The sequence below is a fragment of the Pelecanus crispus genome, chromosome 2, assembly GCF_030463565.1.
Source record: "Pelecanus crispus isolate bPelCri1 chromosome 2, bPelCri1.pri, whole genome shotgun sequence".
NCBI lineage: Eukaryota > Metazoa > Chordata > Aves > Pelecaniformes > Pelecanidae > Pelecanus > Pelecanus crispus.
In genome coordinates this window covers 45442179-45460381 of record NC_134644.1, presented here as the reverse complement: position 1 = coordinate 45460381, position 18203 = coordinate 45442179, and the positions used below count along the sequence as shown (strand labels likewise).

Below are 18203 nucleotides of genomic sequence, written 5' to 3'. Positions count from 1 at the left end.
AATGTGAGCTGTCATGTAATTTCCCACTACTATCAGTCTTAGCATCTGCCAGCGTCAACCTCAGAACCATGACTGTAGGTACCAGCAGGTTAATCCTCCCCAAGCATTCAGAAAGGGTTTGCATCAATTAACAGAACTGGGCCTGCGATACAAAGGAAAGTGAGCAAATTAGCTAAGTATTTCACACATTTCATTATCTGCATTTCTGATAAGAAAGTATATATAACAAGACTTTTTTCTGACGAAGGAATATCTAAAGGTGTGCTTGGGCACATGCAGCATCACATGCAGTTCAATCAGAAATTTCTTAGGTTTTATGGGCCTTGATGTGTCAGGTGCAAGGGTCATGGTCTAGAGCAGGTGGCCCCTACGGGGACAGAGATAATGTCAGTGACAGGACTGTTGAGTAACTGCACGTTATCAAAACTCTGGTTGACACTGGTCATGTTCTACTGTAGAGGAGCCTGCAGTAGTGTTGCATCCCATCATTTTCACTAAGTATCAACATGAGCCCTGAGGAGGAGAGGGCTAATGGGGAAACTGGAGAATGGGAGGAGGGTGGCTGCTTGGAAATGTCCTTTTCCAGCCACACTTTCCAAATCGTTTTTTAAAGCCTTGCCAAGTATCTTAAGAGTCTTTTCAGCAAAGTAAGTCCAGTTGCCCTAATTACACACTTCCTACAGACAACAGAACCAACGTAACAGTTTGCTCCAGGGAAGGTCCTCAACTCAGCACCAATGGAAACATCCCCCTTTTGTCTCCCTCCCATTAAAAAAAAGGCAACAGAACAACTTGTCATCTTGGTCAAATGGGTATCTCCCACAACAAGCTTCAAATGAGAAATGGGCACATTCTTATTTGCAGTCACAGGCAGGATCAGGTCTTCAATGATCCAAATTGTTTCCCTTACTTCATTGCCTTCCTAATGGCAGAACCAGGCTGATCTGAACTATATATCCGTGGATTCACCCTAAAAAGTGTGTAGCTCAGCTTCCTACATGAACCCAGGAGCCTTACAAGTGAGTCACAATTACAGAAGACATCTCGTGGTGACCTTTAAAAGCCCAAACCCAGACCATGTATCAGTAGTAGACAACAAAATTTAGAAGAAAAAAGTTTAGAACTACAACCCCTTGTCTGTGGAGCAAGATTGCTTTTCTCCCAGCAAAAAAAGATTGTAGGGTTTGGGAAAGTGGGGAGAATTGTTTTATAATACAACAAATAGACAAAATATATATAACAAATTTAATAAAAAATTATGGTCTCATGACTGACTCAACGATCCAGTACCTTCATTTTAGGATCTCAACTTCTTCAGAGTCCACAACCTGTCAAAGTTAAGTCAGCTGTTTCTGTTTTTATTTTCCAAGCCAAGTAACCCAAAATCAAACTGAACTGAGTGTTTAATCCTTGAAGTACTACTGTCTGTGTATTTCTGTCCTCAAAGGTTCTTCTCTACCTAAACCCATCAAGTTAAAAATTTCAGGATCGATAAGTCTGAACAGCAGAATAAGCGCTCTTAAGAAATGGAACAAACATTTCTGTAGATATGATCCAGATCAACAAAAGCTCTGGCAGCTTTTTTAGTGCCCTTGTTTAAGAGCACAGCATGACCAGATGAAACTACATTAGTTTTGATAAGCTAGAGATAACCCTTCTGATGAAAAATGCTAACTTCAGGTTCCTGAAAATTGCTATGATTTTGCTTTAAAGAAGGATACTCAAGTGCAAATTTTATAACTGGAAATTAAAGCAAAACACTTAACAATTTTAAAGGAAACCAGTTCGCTTAAGAAATTATTTCATAAAAGCAATGGATGAGGCAATGGCAAATAAACGATCCTTTTAGCTATTTCAGTTTGAAAGCACACATTTTTATATGCCAAGGACACAGGGATACAGAAATACATAGATTTAATATTATTTTGGACAAACTTATGCTACAGTTTGTGCAAATATAGTGAAAAGTTCCTGTATGATAATGTTGTTGGGTTTTTTTGTTTGCTTGGTTTTTACGACACTTTTGATTCTCCTATAATAGCCCACAATTTCAGGTACATACAGTGCATGGATATTAACACAGTAAAACATATTTACGTAATGGTCATGGAAAATTGACTAGTGTTTTGCAGAAAGCATGTTTACCCTCTTAACAAAATTACAAACATATCCATTTTCACTGCAAAAGTGCTCGAAAATCTTAAAAAACGCAGAAATCATTCTGCAACTAAGATGTACTAAATTCTTGAGAAACATACAGCACACACAAAAACTATACTGGAAAAATCTGAAAAAAGTTCAAAGTAAATTTAAATAATCTAAGTAAAATGAAATATAACCAGACACAATACTTAATTGTTCTTCAAAATTATCAGATGGACACATCTTCATGGTTATTTCATCCCTAAGCTACTCTGGTACTCTAACACCCAAGCACAGCAATGGGTCACCTATTTAACCATGCTAGGGTAGCAGGATCACCTCTTGAGTTAACAAAACCTTTATTTTTTATTTATTTTTTAACCCTTAGGGTTTCTTTCCCCTGGATGGCTCTTGAACACATGCTGGACAGGCTGTCACTACTTGCATTATTAGCTCTGATAAGCACACAGCTCTAGGTGGTATAGCTGCAGGCTAAGGTAACGGACTGTATACAGATGGACCCCCACGCTCATGCAGAGCACTATTGAATGTATAGGGGCTCCCCATAGGGACAGATCTGAACCTAGCATGATCAAGTAAATTGTAAAAAGCCCATACTTGTAGAATAGCTTTGTTTCCTATATTACCAATGCATTTACCACAATTTCCTAAAGACAAAATGAAACAAAGGTGTATTAAAAGGAGTTGTTCAGACAAAATTAACATAAAGCAGAAAAATCCTACACTGATAGTAAGTTAAATGAGTAGCTGTGCCACTTAGTGTAAACAGCGCAATTCCATGCACATGTGTGCACACTGTAGCACACAAACTGGATCGCAGGACTTTTGATTACTTAAATATACAGCTTATGGTCATAGCTTATAATTGTTTACAGCATAAAAACCATAGCCTATTTACTCTGATTAACACCTATCCCTGTGTACTAACAAGACAAATTTATTCCAGGAATAATTCCACAATGGATTTAAGAGATGATAAATACTCCTGTTCACAAAACTGCTTAAGCTTCATTTCCTGTGGTTTGGTTCCCCCCCATCCAGACTAAAAGGTGTACAACAAAATAACTGAACCGATGCTAGCACCTTTTGTTTTAATAGGGATATGAATGTGGGGTTTGCTTGACTATTTGATCATAAAAATTGCATCAGAAATATTCAGTTTCCACCTCTAACTTTTCTAACACAATTTTATCAAAGCTGGCTTACAGGTGACAGAGGAATGAGGGGAAGACAGATGTATCCACAAACCTAATTTTCCTAAAGGTACACAACTCAACACTATTCAGGAGAAAGAAGAAAAAAAATTATAGCTTTGCCTAACACACACACAAAAAAAAAAAAATAGCATTTTGCTTTAAAATTTATGGGTTTGCAAGGTAATGGTCCACAACTCACAGATCAAGAATCTCCAATACTGGTTGCTGCCACAGAAAATTAAGATGCTGAAACCGAAGTCCTCATCTTACATAGAGTAAGTTCAGAAGAGAAAAAGACACACACACACCCACCCCCCACCACCCCCTCTTTGGCTGACCCCCAAAGAAAATTATACAAATAGCATGCTCTTAAAATATTTTTAACTGACATCCTCTTTCAGTGACCTACATTACTGTAATTGTTTTTCCTCTTCATTTTTTTCCCCAACAGGTATAGAGTTCAAAGTAAAAATCATTCAATTATCATTCAAATGAAAAAAAGGTGTATTACATCCTTCTGGCAGCACTGGAAGTTACCTGTCATGTGATGCCACTTTCCTTTGGCAGATACTCCCAAGTCTTTTCCCACTTACTCATCTCAAAATTGTTATAACACTACTCCTTTATGTCTTTTGGGGAACCCCTAAAAGCAGCTGCTTGAAAATATGCTGGTCCACTTTAACTACACTTCACTCTAAACCTAGTGATAAACAACTAGAAACTTTGAAGTTTCCTAGGTAATAGTGAAAGACAAAAAGCCACATAGCGTTGGGGAAACAATTGTTCTTCCTACCATGGTAAAAATCGCTGAAATAATACATGCAAAACAATACGGCACTAAAATGCACTCCTTTGTCAGCAAATACTGTTGGAAGATGCACAGAAGACACTGCTGAAGGTTTGAAGAAACAAGTATTAGAACAAGTTACACAGCGTGGGAGGTTTGCTATACAGCTGGATGAAAGGACAGATGTTTCTAACTTCTCTCAGCTTATGGTATTTGCATTTCAATAATGAAGAAAACCTGTGCAAGTGTAACCACTGATGGAGTGGCTGCTTTGACTGGAATAAAGAAGGGATGCCAGGGTAAGGTTACAGAGATAGCACCACACATGGAACTCCTTCACTGCATCACTTGTAGTTAAGCTATTGCAGCAAAGGAGTTGGAGCCAGGCGTGCACAAAGTGCTACGGGATGACATCGATGTGGTTAACTTTATAAAAACAAGCCCTTCAAATAGTAGCATCTTTACCAGACTTTGTAATGAGACTGGGGGGGGACCATGAAAATCTCTTGCACCACAGAGGTTTGCTGTGGCTATCTTGTGGCAAAGTGCTTGAAAGACTTGTCAGGCTTTACACATTTTTCTTTTACAAAAAGAGAAGTGTTCCCAATTTGCTGACCTTTTCAGTGATGACATGTGGCTGTGAGTAGTTTGCTACCTAGCAGATATTTCCAAAAAATAAACACACTTAATGTGTCCCTTCAAGGTGAAGGTGATGTTTTAACAAAGAGTGAGAAAGTAACTGCTTTGCAGAAGAAACTCGTGCTATGGAGAGAGCATTTTGAAAACGGATATTTGGAAATGTTTCCATCGTTATGTGATCTTTGTTTTGGTTTGGGTTTGTTGCTGAACACGGTGTGTGTCACTTATAGAAACCTCCCATATCTGTACACTTTAAAAGGACAGAAACAGAATTTCCTAACCTATTTAAAAATCTTCCAAATGAGAATTTCAGTGGTTTTTGAACCTATTTGTTAAAACTATAAACACGCAACACCTTCCAGTTAGTTTGGAAGAACAACTGATTGACATCAGGGACGACGGTCATTTACTAGCCCAATTTCAAGAAAAACCTTCGCAAAACTTGTGGGTGGGATTGAAAAATGAGTACCATGATTTAGTAAGTGCAGGCAATGATGCACTTCCATTGGGATCTATGCTTCTTTGTGAAGTATTTTTTTTCAGCTATGACACCCATTAAAACCAAGTACTGAAATGAACTGAACATAGAACCAGACCTTTGAATTGCTGCATCACAAAGTGTTAAACAAAGATTTAAAAAAGAAGTGGTGACACCCAACTTTAAAGAGTTACTGTCCAGTACTCTTCAAAAGAAAATAAAAACATGCAAAATTGGACTGCATCATCCTATTTCAACATATGTCTAATAACGTGTGTGTTTATGTGCATGCACCATTAAAATATTGGGCCAGGGAAAGGATGCAGTTAGTTGGAAATATTTAAATACATTTATCATAATGAAGGAGGCCCTAACTGAAGGCTCACATGAGGCAATTCCTTTTATGTAAGTATCAAATATTACGTACAGGAATATAGTAACTCTTGTGTTGCTCTGTCATCACACAGTCTAGACCGAGATGTGGAAAGTTGTGTATCAATCACACTGAATTCCACAGCCCTCAAGAACATGTCATTTTGGAAAACAGTCCACATCACCAAGCAATCAAAGCCACCATGGCAGATTTATATGTTTTACTAGTGGTTTCAGAGTGAACAGATAAGATGGACATCATACATATTAATTCTCTGACTACCTGACTTCAAAACCAAGTATTATATTCAGGGCACAAAAGTGAACACCTCCGATCTCCTGATGAATATTTGACTCTTACCTTGCACTTTATCTGAACACAGCTCCTTGGCTCGCTCTCTCATTATTTGTGGAATCAAAACATCTTTTTCTACATGTCTCAGCTTAGAATTTTCTGCAAGAGAGGGGAAAAAAAGGAAAAAAAAGATTTTTTTTATCTATACATCAGAGAAAGTCAATCTACAGAAACAGCACAGCATCGTATGTACGCTAGTATACTAAAACTGTCACAAACTAGCAGCAGAAAGCACCATGGAAGGACCACACAGACCAAAAGGTGGGAAAATCCAAGATTTAAAACTGCTCAGATAGAAACATGAGCATTATCCTGAATACTTCTGTTCTGCTCAATGTGCACAATAAACCAAAATAATGGAGAAAATTCTGGCAGCACATTCTACTTTCTGCCTTACTAAATAGAAGGTCTGCATACAGACTGCACAAAGGTTGAGAATTACTTTTATTTCAGGATACTAGTGTTTTTCTGCATACGTTATCTGCACAAACTGGCTTTTTTACTCACTGTCATAAAGCTGAGAAATATAGCACGTATTAGAGCACAACCTGAAATTTGTATTGCTGCATGAAGACTTCAGTTCTTTAAAAAAAAAACCTAAGCAGCCTCTTAAATGGAGGATCTAGGAGTTTTTTTCATTGAGAAATTCAACTTAACAAGAACAAATGCTGTTGTCTGAATTCTGCACTTAAAAGTACAGTTGCAGTTTGCTTTCAGTTGTCTCAAAACAGAATTCAGTACTCTGAGTACAGCTAGTGATTTTGAGAAGTTAAACAACACAGGCCATTTATAAAAAACCCCCCTGCATTTCCAAATCCACTTTCTTCAAAACAAAGGGATGAGAATTTATCAAGCCCAGCTTTTTACTTCTTAGCTTCTGAGTTAAAAACCATTTAAAGGATATTTGTTCAGAACATTGCATAGTCCAACACAGTTATATCAAATACCTTGTTTTCCTCCTCAAACACACTATTTATTCACCTTTGATGTTGATATTACACTTCAGAATAGCATCAGCTGTGATGCTCACATTATGAAAACTCTGCTGTCAGATACAGTTATTTTGAGTAACAATCATTTCATTTAAAAATTGCTTATAAAAAACTTAGATCAAATAAAAGGTATTAAAAGTGTGATGTACTGAAATTAAGCAGCAGAATTTAAGTTACCGCTTTCAAACACTATCTATTTTTCAGAGCATCAGCAGTTACTTCTAGATCAAAAGGCCACAGAGACTAACATTTCTCTAGTCATTTCTAACTCATCGTGTTTTAAAGTTTGCTAATGCTATGAGGTCACATTATGAGATTACAGAGTATTGAATCTGTGATATTACTAGTGGAATCAGGTAATGAAACAGAGGATTACAGTGAGCAATATACAGAATCTGAACTAAAGACTTATCTTTCTCCTCAAAAATGTCTTATTTGGAATTTCTACAGCAAAAGAAAGAAAACAAAGTGTCTTCCTGTAAATACAACAAAAATGCCCAACACAAATAGCTCACAACTTAGATTTGCTTCTGTGTTCTGATTTTCATGACTGAGATAAAATAATTACAATTAAATGTCCTTCATTTTAACTTTGCAGAATATCAGTACAATTACTGTACCGAGCATTTATTATGTTACAGACAATACAAAGCCGTCATAAAATTTTACGCCTGTTTTTTAAAAAGCGGGGCAAATCAGTTCAGCTGAATGACATGGCAGGAAACAGCACCACCAAGCTACGTGCCTCAGCTCTACTTTGAACAACTTCAGCCAAAGGAAGCTGGCACTACTGCAGGCCTGCCTCTCCTCATCCCTATGACGCTCTTTCCCCCCTGCCCACACAGATGTGCTCTGCAGCCCTGTGGTGAACTGAAAGGGCAAGTTACTTTGGTTTAAAGCTAAATAAATTTCTTGTCTGGCAATTTTTCAGCCAGATAAATTGCCCGATCCAGTTCACTGTGTAACTGCATAAATGGCCCATGAGAGGGAACTGCAAGAGATTAGAAGGAAGACTGAACTGTCATGAGCACCAGTGGCTCAAATTATAGCCCAAGCTTTCCCCCCCCCTTTTTTTTTTTTAAATTGGTTTTACTGGTGCTCGGAGTAGGCAGAAACTAAGCTGATCTACGAATGTGGACACAGATAAGTAAGTGGGTTGCTAGCTGCCACCAAAAAGGAAGTTTTAATAGTCCCCCACTGCCCTCATTCACCCCCATCACAAGCACTATTACGCATGTAACCACACAGCGAGTGAACCATTCAATATAGAAAACTAACTCAAATACACACACAAAAGTGCTTCTCAGCCGGTTTATACTTTGGAGTAACTAGTCCTACTTATCAGAGTTCTAATAATCACTTCATTTAACTTTTACACATCGCTATCTACCCCAGCATACATGGAAATGTAGCAGATAGCACAGAAGTCTTTAGGGCCTGGGAAGGGCGGCTGGGCTTCCCTGGCTGGCAGAGGTGGCTAGAAACATCCGTGGTTCCCACAACAACAAAGCGCAGGGATCAGCCACCCACTACTGACAAAGAGGAGACACGGACACGAATGCAACTGATGGCTAGAAGGGAAAGAGGACATGGGCATCCTCAAAAAAAAGAGACGGCCTCCCTGTTAGCCCAGAGCAGTCAAAAAGGATTTTTGGGTTTTATCTTAGCTTAAGCACCCAATTTTCTGTTTGATTATTCAAAAGGAAAGGGGCATAAGACTGATAGCAAGAAGTAGCTGTACTGGTGTTAACACCAGCTCAACCAGAACCGTGACAGAGCTGTGCTCCAGGCAAACTCCCTCATTTTAGTCCCATGTTGTCAAACCTGCAGAGGCTGAAAATGCAGGAAGGAGAGGGCACATCAGGACACAGGGCAGCGTCCAGTACAAAGAATCAGAAGAGAGCTAAAACAGTAATTCAAAGGTAATTATTCAATGGTATAAAGGAAACAGGAATAAAGACCACTTATAAGCTCATCTGCAGTTTTTAAAAGAAAGTTTTCTTGGTAAGTATCAGTTTTTAAACCATGAAAAGCAAAGCACAAGCAATTCTTATAATGTCTAGGAGGTAGTTTTATGCATCTGGGTGCATCCGCCTCTCCAAATAGCTCAAATGCAGATGTTCAGTTTGGGTAGTACTGTATCTACTCATGAGTTTCAACTGTAACTTCTTAAGTATTTTAATATTCTTCCTTGATTCATAACTATCCATTGCATTACAATTACAGTGCTTTTTCCTCAAGGATCTTAAAACACTTTACTGAAGTTGGTATCCCTAGCATTTACACAAAATATTAAAGAAAAATAAGGTACAAATATTAACAATACTGGATACCAGCTAGAAAAATACATTTACATGCAGAGTAGCTGCATTTCTGATACCAATGTATAAGCACTTGCAAGGAGATCATCATCAATCCAACCTAATCAGCTCTGCAGTAACATATATGGCAAGAACTTTCAAGAAAACAACACCTCAGAAGCAAGACTTCATCAAAAAACATGAGACAGCCATGATGTGAAACCATCAATTCCTTTGCCTTTTTTCAACTGTATTACAGTTTCTAGAATAGTAAGTACTTTTTCCCCCTTCTGAAAGTTCACTATTCTGCATTAAGAAAGATAATTCTAATACCAGATTTGCTGCAGACTAGTCCCTACAGAAGAATCTGCATTACAACAGACCTACTACTGCTCTATTTTATCTTCAAAACAACAATAAAATTATCCCCAGACAAGCAAGAAATATGTTTTCCCACAGTTTGCCTTCTGCCTTTGAAAGCTGACACCTTTGGTTCCCACCCACATCCTCCACACACTCTGCCTGGTCTTCTGGGTAGGCTGTTTGAGACGATCATGGCCTCTGGCTGCAAAGAGAACCAACAAGAACATGTCACCTCTCGGCGTCCAGAGGGCCAGACAAATGTTAGCAACAGCTTTTCCTTCTCCTCCTGCCAGCCAAAACTCAGGCATGTTTGTTAGAGCAACTTAATACTCTGAGGCTCTACCTTTACGTTAACCTTACATTCTGTTGAAATTTGCTAGTACCATCAAACATTACAGAGGACAGATGGACGAACACAAGCTAATTAAGTAAAGGTTACAAAAAGCAGACTAAATACAGTTAACAGTAAAAACTAAGGATTTTGTAAAAATACACACAGAAGTTAAGCCAGAATTAAAACCAAACACAGGCTTGCAGGTGTTACACCATCTAAGTCACTAGCTCCTTGAAAATGTGAACAAGGCTATGGCCAAGGAATCTCTGTGGTGAAAGTACTGAATGTTTCCTAAAGACAGAGATCAGCACATTCAAGAATGCTGCCGCTCCTTGTGAGGACGAGGAACAGAGGAGACGATAAAGAACAGGTATAGAGGTTAGAAGCTTGCAGTTGCCAGAAAAAAAAAAGACAGAAGGGGAGAAAACTACAGAAAAGGGAATATCTCTGTGAAAGAGAAATTGTTTTCCGTACCACCTCCGCCCAGTGTAAAGAATTGAAGGAGAGAGAGAGATTACTAAACTGGGAGATATCCCTATTCAGCAGAACACTAAGAGCACCTTTTTTTTTTTTTTTTTTTTACGAATAAAATCTGTGGGTTTTGGCAAATCTCAATGCTTGAAACAGTTCTCTGGTTGCATACAATATGTAGGGCACAAGACTACAATTGTAATAGTTTTCTGTGGCTGATCAAAACCCTCAGCTGCAAAAGCTATTTAATGCCATGGAAGGCCAAGGACCACAGCCATTTGGTTTAACGGTTTTCATTATTTCTGTAAAAATGACCAAAAAAAAAATCAGGAAATAAATGCATCAATAGGAACAAGAGTGTCACAAACACTAGAACAGCACAGAATACACACCAAATTCACTCCATATGGAGGTTGGGAAAACAGATGAAGAATACTCTTCTGGCTTCCTAGCCTCTGACCACAGGATCCAGGAAGGCCTTGAGACAAAGAGGACCAGGGTGTAGACCTGTGCTGTAGGCAGCAGACCCTTAAGAGGACAAGAGCAGAATGAAACACAAAGCTGCTTTACAGTCCTAATAACGAAAGGGACAATAGCGGCTTGTCATATTAATTAGAAGAGTATTACAAAAAGGGGATACCAAGACAAAAGCTTTCCTTAGAAGAGCATCCCAAGAAAGGTGGTATCATCTCCCCTCTTCATTCATCACAGCTGGTAACTGACTTATTCAGCCTTTTGTCACTATATCCTGATATTTTACAGCTCTGTTTTCATCCTTCTCATGACTTCAGGTAGCAGGGACATGGATTACTCAGAAAAGTTGAGAAAAAGTTGAAAACTTGTCTACCCAGATATTTACAGGAGCCTCATACCTTCTGCATTCAGGAGGAAGCAAGTCAAGAGATTCCAGTAACAGTTTTTGAAACATGCATTTCTCATTATACAACCTGTAATTTGGATTTTCTTGGTTCAGTTTATTTATGCACTTTTTAAAAAAGGAGCTCAAAGTAGTACTTTAAATATTATAGCTATTTCAGTAGATATGAAGAACAGAGAAAGTTTAACTAAGTTTTTAAAATTTTCATTAGCGACTGTTATACCTCATGTTTTTCTTGAAGTCCCAGTTATATCAACTTTCAGACATCAGTTATGTTATTTACTAGCAAAAATGCTGTAGAAAGTTCAGTCAAGGTTCAAGAATCCAAGTTAAAGAATGTAACACTCTTCAAAATACAAACATTTTAAAACAACTGCTTTCATTATTTTGGGGCCTTGGTTCAGAAATGTGGAGCCATAAAAGGGACTTTTTTTTTAAATACACCTTAGTATTTTTTTTCCTACCAGCTGCCAAAGATAAGCAGTTGTCAGTGGATAGATTTCTAAGATGCCTTTCTTTCTTAAGCTAAGAAATAGAACTTGAAAAAGCCTTAACGAAAACTTCAGCAGCAGAAATAATAGTTACGACAGTGAAGAAAAACAAGAACATATATGCAGAATTCCCATTCTTTAACTTAAACCACATTTAAAGAAAATCTCCACTCTAAAGAAGTGTAACACCGTTCTTCTCCTGGAAGGGAAGGTCTTGTCTTCACCTCTGATGAGCCTACTAAACTTGAGTTTACCAGCCATTCTCTCATTTTTTCCATATGCAGAGCTATAGCATAAACAACACTTAAGATGGGCTGGAGAATGAATAACAAGTTTATAGCTAAGTTATGTAAGTGCATTAATTTTGGGGATTCAGTTATTTTTCGTATCACTTGGTAAAAATTATTTCTGTGCTGTAAATACTCTGCTTCATCCCAAAGTTTTGTTTTAAAACACTTGCCTATGAGCTAATTATAAAACTACACTGAAAAAGTACACTTTTATTAATAACAGAAGTAGCAGCACAGTGTTAGTTGCATGCTTATTGACAAACGTTCCTTTCATCAATCAGACTATGGGCTCTAGAGGTTCCATTTTTTCAAAACCCATTTCAGATTTATTTTAGTGTACTTGTAACAGTGTTTTGAATGGGAAAAGATAATTATAGCTTACTACTCTGCCAGGAAAAGAATGCATTTAACTCAAAATTTTCATCTCCTTTATTCTGCCTAGCTTATCCATTTTGTATTAAATAAAAGTTACCTATCTTACATTAATTCATGCAAATTCATTTGCGCATATGTGTATCATAAAAACAGTTCTCAAAAAAGTCTGTATAATTGAATATCTTATTAACTACTTAAAACCTGCATTCTAAAACACTAAGTCACACATCAGGACAAATTAATTTAGAGATAGACCCATTGAAGTCATGGGAGGAAAAATACATATGTTTCTAAAATCTAAGTTTTTTTCCTACGATTGTAATTTTATCTATCAATGTAATTAACACTTTAAGTACCCAAGCCTGTAGCCTGTGAGGGGGCTCCTGTGCCCTTACTGCCAAGAGGTTCATGGGGCCAAAGCAACAAATAGCTTCAGCATACTGCTTTGTAACCTCAGGCCCGCAAAAACATTCAGGATCCTGTTAAAGGTAATGGATTTTATCAGTCATGGATTTTATCAGTCAAAAACATCCAGTGTGAACTGACCGATGATGGACCAGGACCAAACACCTTTATGCATACGTGAAATGCTACTGAGTTTGGTAATTTTATTTGCACATAGGTGTTTGCATACGAACTAGAGTCTCAAGTACTTTGGTCTCTGCTAAGGTTTTGAAGTAGAAGGACAACATGAAGTAACAGAAGTGTTAGAATCCAAGTGAAATAACATATGTGATATCCTGAAACCCTGATTTAAATGCAAAAAAGGCTGGAGTGCAGCTTCCCTATGAAGCAATCCTTTTTTTTCTTTAAATGTACATGAATAAATTTCTTTGTATTTAAAAAGTTACAGATTTTGAGATCCTTCTATCTAATACCAACATCATTTTAAATTAAGATGGAGAACAGGGATGACAACACCAGGGAAAATTTCCAAAGCTTTAACTTCTCACCATTCTATCATCACCTCAAAGTCAATTTTCACCTTTTTCACTGGCTGAATTTGTTATCCTATATTTTGCTTTGGGGCTCGTATTCTTGCGATATGGCAGTACTGGATTACAAGAATACCGACAAGCCTGTTTGCTAAAAATGAACAATGGCTATATTACAGCAAGCCTGTAATATCTAGAAAGAAAAGGAAAAGCAGACCTGACAAAGCACACTTATATGTTAATTACATGTGGATTGCAAATGCTCATACATCTAGTGAGTAATAAGTAAAGTCAAGACTGAAGTTGCTTGTGAAGATTTTTGACACAAGATTTTTTTACACTCTTGATCACACAGCAAAGCCAGTCACAGAGTCCAAAGAATTAATTACAGATCAGGGCTTAATATTTACTACTGAAAACAATGTGGGATCACTAACACCTAGCCTGAACTATTGTTCGAGTATAACAGACCTGCCAGTTAGGAAAACTTAGGGTGTGAGCTACCTGTAAGGGGAACACCCCACCCCAGCTCAAATCCCTCCTGACAACTGTAGATGAGGATTCCAGCAAAATGCACCAAACACAAAGTCAGGAACAACTCGGGCCATGGACTGGCCAAGGACTCAAGTAGCACAGACAGCCTTAATTCTGCCATTGTAAAGCTTTTCTGAATGCTTCACTTGGTAACTGATTTTAAATCCTCAACACAACTTCCTGTCACTTAAACAAAGACACCATGCAGCAATGTTTCAGCAACCAAATACTCGTTTTGTTTTTTTCCTGGGACAGCAAAAATATAGTAACAACACAGATACAACTGGATTTCTATACACAGGGTTCCATACTTTTTAAGCGAAGCCCAAACTTTTGAGCACCTCTTGTCTGAAACCAGTCCCAAGTACACAATCCCTATTTCTTCTATGCCATTTCTAACTAACAGTGGATGTTGTCCAAGAATTTACTGCTTAATTCCACCTGGAGTCAGAAACAGAGAAAGGTCCTGCAAACATCACAAACTATCTGAAGTATATAAACCAAACAGACCACATAAAATAGAGCTAAGCAGTGACCTCAAGAACTGTGCAATAATTTGCATCAGAAGCGAGAGATGAGTAACAGGTAAAACCTACATAAAAGAGCAAAGTGCCCAGCACCTGGATGAAGGGATGCAGTAAAATCTAACAATGAATGAAACCCCACAATTATTATGAGAGGCAATGCTAACCATGTAAGATTTCCTGCCATGCCCAATAATCCTAATCACTGGCCACAGCACTACATACTCCTCTTCGCTAATTTTCAGAATTGTGTGATGAGGTGTAAAGAAAAACAATGTAAATCACAAATAAAAGTTTCATTAAAAAACAAATCCGCGCAAACTCCTTGAGGACTTGAATAGTTAGCTCTTTAGCCATTCCTTTCAAGATACAATTTATACCTTTCATTCCAAATAACAAACACCACACACAAATTAAGAGCAAGGCTTTTGAATAACAGGACCAAATACCATTCTTCCTGCTATCTTTTTTTTACCTGGAAGTAAAGATTGAGACAAGAAAAAAAAATGCCTACCTTTGATTTCTGTACCTATGTATTTAATGAACAATCAGTACGTATAATACATATGAATGAAGACCTTAGAAACTACCATCATGGCTATGATCAAAACACACCAGTGTTTTCAAAAGTTGCAGGGCACAAGGTGTTCTGACATGAAAAGAAGGCTGAAAGCAAGGACTGCAGATGTCATTCTGGATTTTAAACTCCAAAGAATCCTTTCAAACCACTCAGTATTATAAAACTCGCTGGAGCGTCCCAATACATCTTCCGTTTTTTAGTTCTTTTCCCAGAACAGTTCTCTAAAATGTGGTGTCAAACAACTTCAGGAAATCTCAAGTATCTTTTCCCTTCATGTTCCAAACACGGGTCAAAGACACTAGGAATATCAAAAAAGACATTTTCATTCAACTCCCTTCTTGATGGTGGTAACTCAGGTTCTCAATCACAAATATTATCTAAAAGAAGTTTAAAAGCTGAAACTGTTCTTTCTTTTACTTACGTATTTTTGCCCTTTAAATTCAACATTGCTTTATCTTCCATTATTTTTTCCTGTCTTTTGAAGCTATAATTTCATTCCTTTCAGCATATTCTTTTAGCTCCATCTTATTACCCATGCTACTTGAAACAAGTCACAACCATTCTACAAGCCCAATTCTCTGCTTCCACCGATATACTGCTGCTGTATTTAACAACCTAGATTTCCACATGACAGTAAGAAACAGACATTTTAAGTAGCTTAGGGAAATTATGAAATCAGTCTTTTACCCCTCTGTTTTTAAGACCCCCAAAAATGTCCAGGATAAGTACCAAAACCTGTATTGGGTATCTAAGCTACTGTCAATAACGCTACTTTTCTCTTTACACATTAGTGAATCAACTAGAGAACCAGACCACCTTCTGAAAATGACAGCTATAACCAAGTGCACATTAAACAGAAAATCAGCTTTCTAATAACACACAACCTCTACCACTGAAAACAGTACTCTACAGAGTTTTGGAAGAGCCGCACACAAAAATCAACGTCAATGCTGAGCTGCAGCACATTCATTCTGAAGAAGGATAAAACAAAACAGCGTAACGTAAGATTTTGTCAGTGGATTTATCTACCAATTTATTTACTGGATGCAATCACCTAATGACACAGCCACAGTTCCTTCCCAAACTGTGGCTGTCAAAAAACACCTCCCATACAAATCAAGACCTAATACACAGGTTCTACATTCTGAGCTTCAGAGTACTCCTTGATATTTACTCCATACTGCCTGGCAAAGCCATGAAAATATTTGTGTCATTTGTGATGATAAAACGAAGCATCTGTCGCGGTTAACAATTTACTAAACTGTGGTTCTCCCTCTTTTTTCTTGTATGTGAGCCAGGAAACAGTTAACAATGATGACATTAAGAACCACTGCACCAAGGTATCTGAGTTAACACCTTACTGACATGACAGGGCAGCTCACACCTCTTGCAGCTATTGTTCCAGTTTCTCTACAACCTCACTTAGACTTTTCTGCTTTTAGTTCACATTCTGAGGTTTTCAACAGAGCCATAACAGCCAGAGACTGATGGGGCGGGTGGGAGATAAGCGAAAGATACTGGTTAACAAGGTAGCAGATTTCGAGAGGTGTCAGTAAGCAATGCCACTGCTCAGCAGATCAATCTCAGTATTGGTGTCACGTAGCATGTACCCAAAGCACATCCTCAGTAGTCCTACCACAGCTAATATACAACTACAACATGGATTAGGTGGGACATATAATGTCATTATAGACATAATTAGGGAAGTGGAACACTGATGAACTTCAGTGTTTGGAGACATCCTTTTTACTATACACTGAACGCGCAATACCTTGAATTGAGCTAGTGTAGTAACTAGACTTTTTCTAAAGGACAACTGGGAGCAAAATTACACTGCAGATGAACAACCACCACCATAAATGCAGTGGTAAGTTTTATAATGTTTCCTTTAGTAACACATCAATGCTTAGATGATATGATCAACAAAACAGATCTTGGATGACTCTACAAACGCTTTGTTTGGAGGGTCTGGAGAGCCAGGCCCAGGACAGGTTTCCATCAGAAATCAAGACTGCGGCCTTTGCTGGAATCCTTCAGCTCTTGAAGAAGGTGGCCACAGGCCAAGGTGCACAGTCACAGCCGCTGCGGTTCACCACCAACTACAGGTGTCTCAACACCTTGCATTAGCAGGAGCATGCCAGCACCTCGCCAGGTCCGTTCTGCCGGCAGATCAGCCTTTTAATACCAGCACACCCAGCCTAAGGCACCTGCCTCAGGAACAGGGCGGATGAGTATTATGTGCGTGTAAGGACATGGGGCTTAAATTCACTTCTAGGTATACGTGGCTGTAACTGTTCGGACAAGACCTTGGTAAGACGAAGCCGAGGACCACGTAACCTTGGTATTTTGCTTTTACAGTTGTTTCCCAAGCAGGGAGACTACAGCAGGCCGGGTGGCGGCAAGGCCCCGCGGCCACCTCGACGCCCCGGAGCCGCCTGCGCCGCCGCCGAGGCGAGGCCGGGCGCCCCGCCTTGCCCTTGGAGGCCGCGGCTGGAGGGAGGAGGCGGCGGGGAGAGCGCTGGCCGGAGGGCGCCAGGAGCCCGCTGGGGACGGCGGGGCAGCCCCGGCCCGCCGAGGCTCACAGAGGGCGAGCCGAGCCCCTCAGGGTGGCCCTTCCCAGCACCCGCCGGCGGCGCTGCCCGGCCCGCTCTCCTCGCCGGCGTGTGTGAGGGGGCAGCAGAAAGCGGCGGGGATTTCCCACAGGAAGCCCTGGCGAGGCGGGCGGCGGCGGCGTGCCGAGGCGGCGGCAGAGCGGGCGGGCGGGGGGAAGGGGGGAGGGTAGCGGGGAAGGGGGGCAGGCTCCGCCGCCGCCGCCGCCCCACTCCCCCTCGCTGCACGTGCGAACCGCCGTGCGGCGGCCGCCCCTACCTGCGGCGCCAGCGGGAGGCTCCATCCGCGGCTCCACGCTATCGGCGGCAGCTGCGCACTCTGCGTAGCCAGGCCCCTGCCCCGCCGCGCAGGCGCGCTGCCGCCCAGCCCCACCCCCTCCCTCTTGCACGCAACCGGGCGAAGGGCGGTGACAGCGGGGGGGGCGCAAGGCGCATGCGCCAGGTGCGCCGCGGGAAGGGGGTGCGGGAGTTTGGGCGCATGCGCTGTGGGGGGGGGGGGGAGGGGGGTGTTGGCGAGGCCCTTTGGCGGGGCCGTGGG

General features: G+C 40.0%; 1 protein-coding gene across 1 annotated transcript in view; it reads right to left on the bottom strand.

The window, feature by feature from the left end:
* CMC1 (C-X9-C motif containing 1) overlaps window positions 1–17963 on the bottom strand; it is a 45860-nt gene extending 27897 nt beyond the window's left edge. The window contains exons 1-2 of the mRNA XM_075705991.1: window positions 17925–17963; window positions 5997–6089 (exon numbers count right to left, since the gene is read on the bottom strand). Coding sequence (XP_075562106.1) covers window positions 5997–6089; window positions 17925–17949 — 118 coding nt within the window. The 5' untranslated portion in view covers window positions 17950–17963. The remainder of the gene's footprint in view (window positions 1–5996; window positions 6090–17924) is intronic.
* Between the last annotated feature and the right edge of the window lie 240 nt (window positions 17964–18203).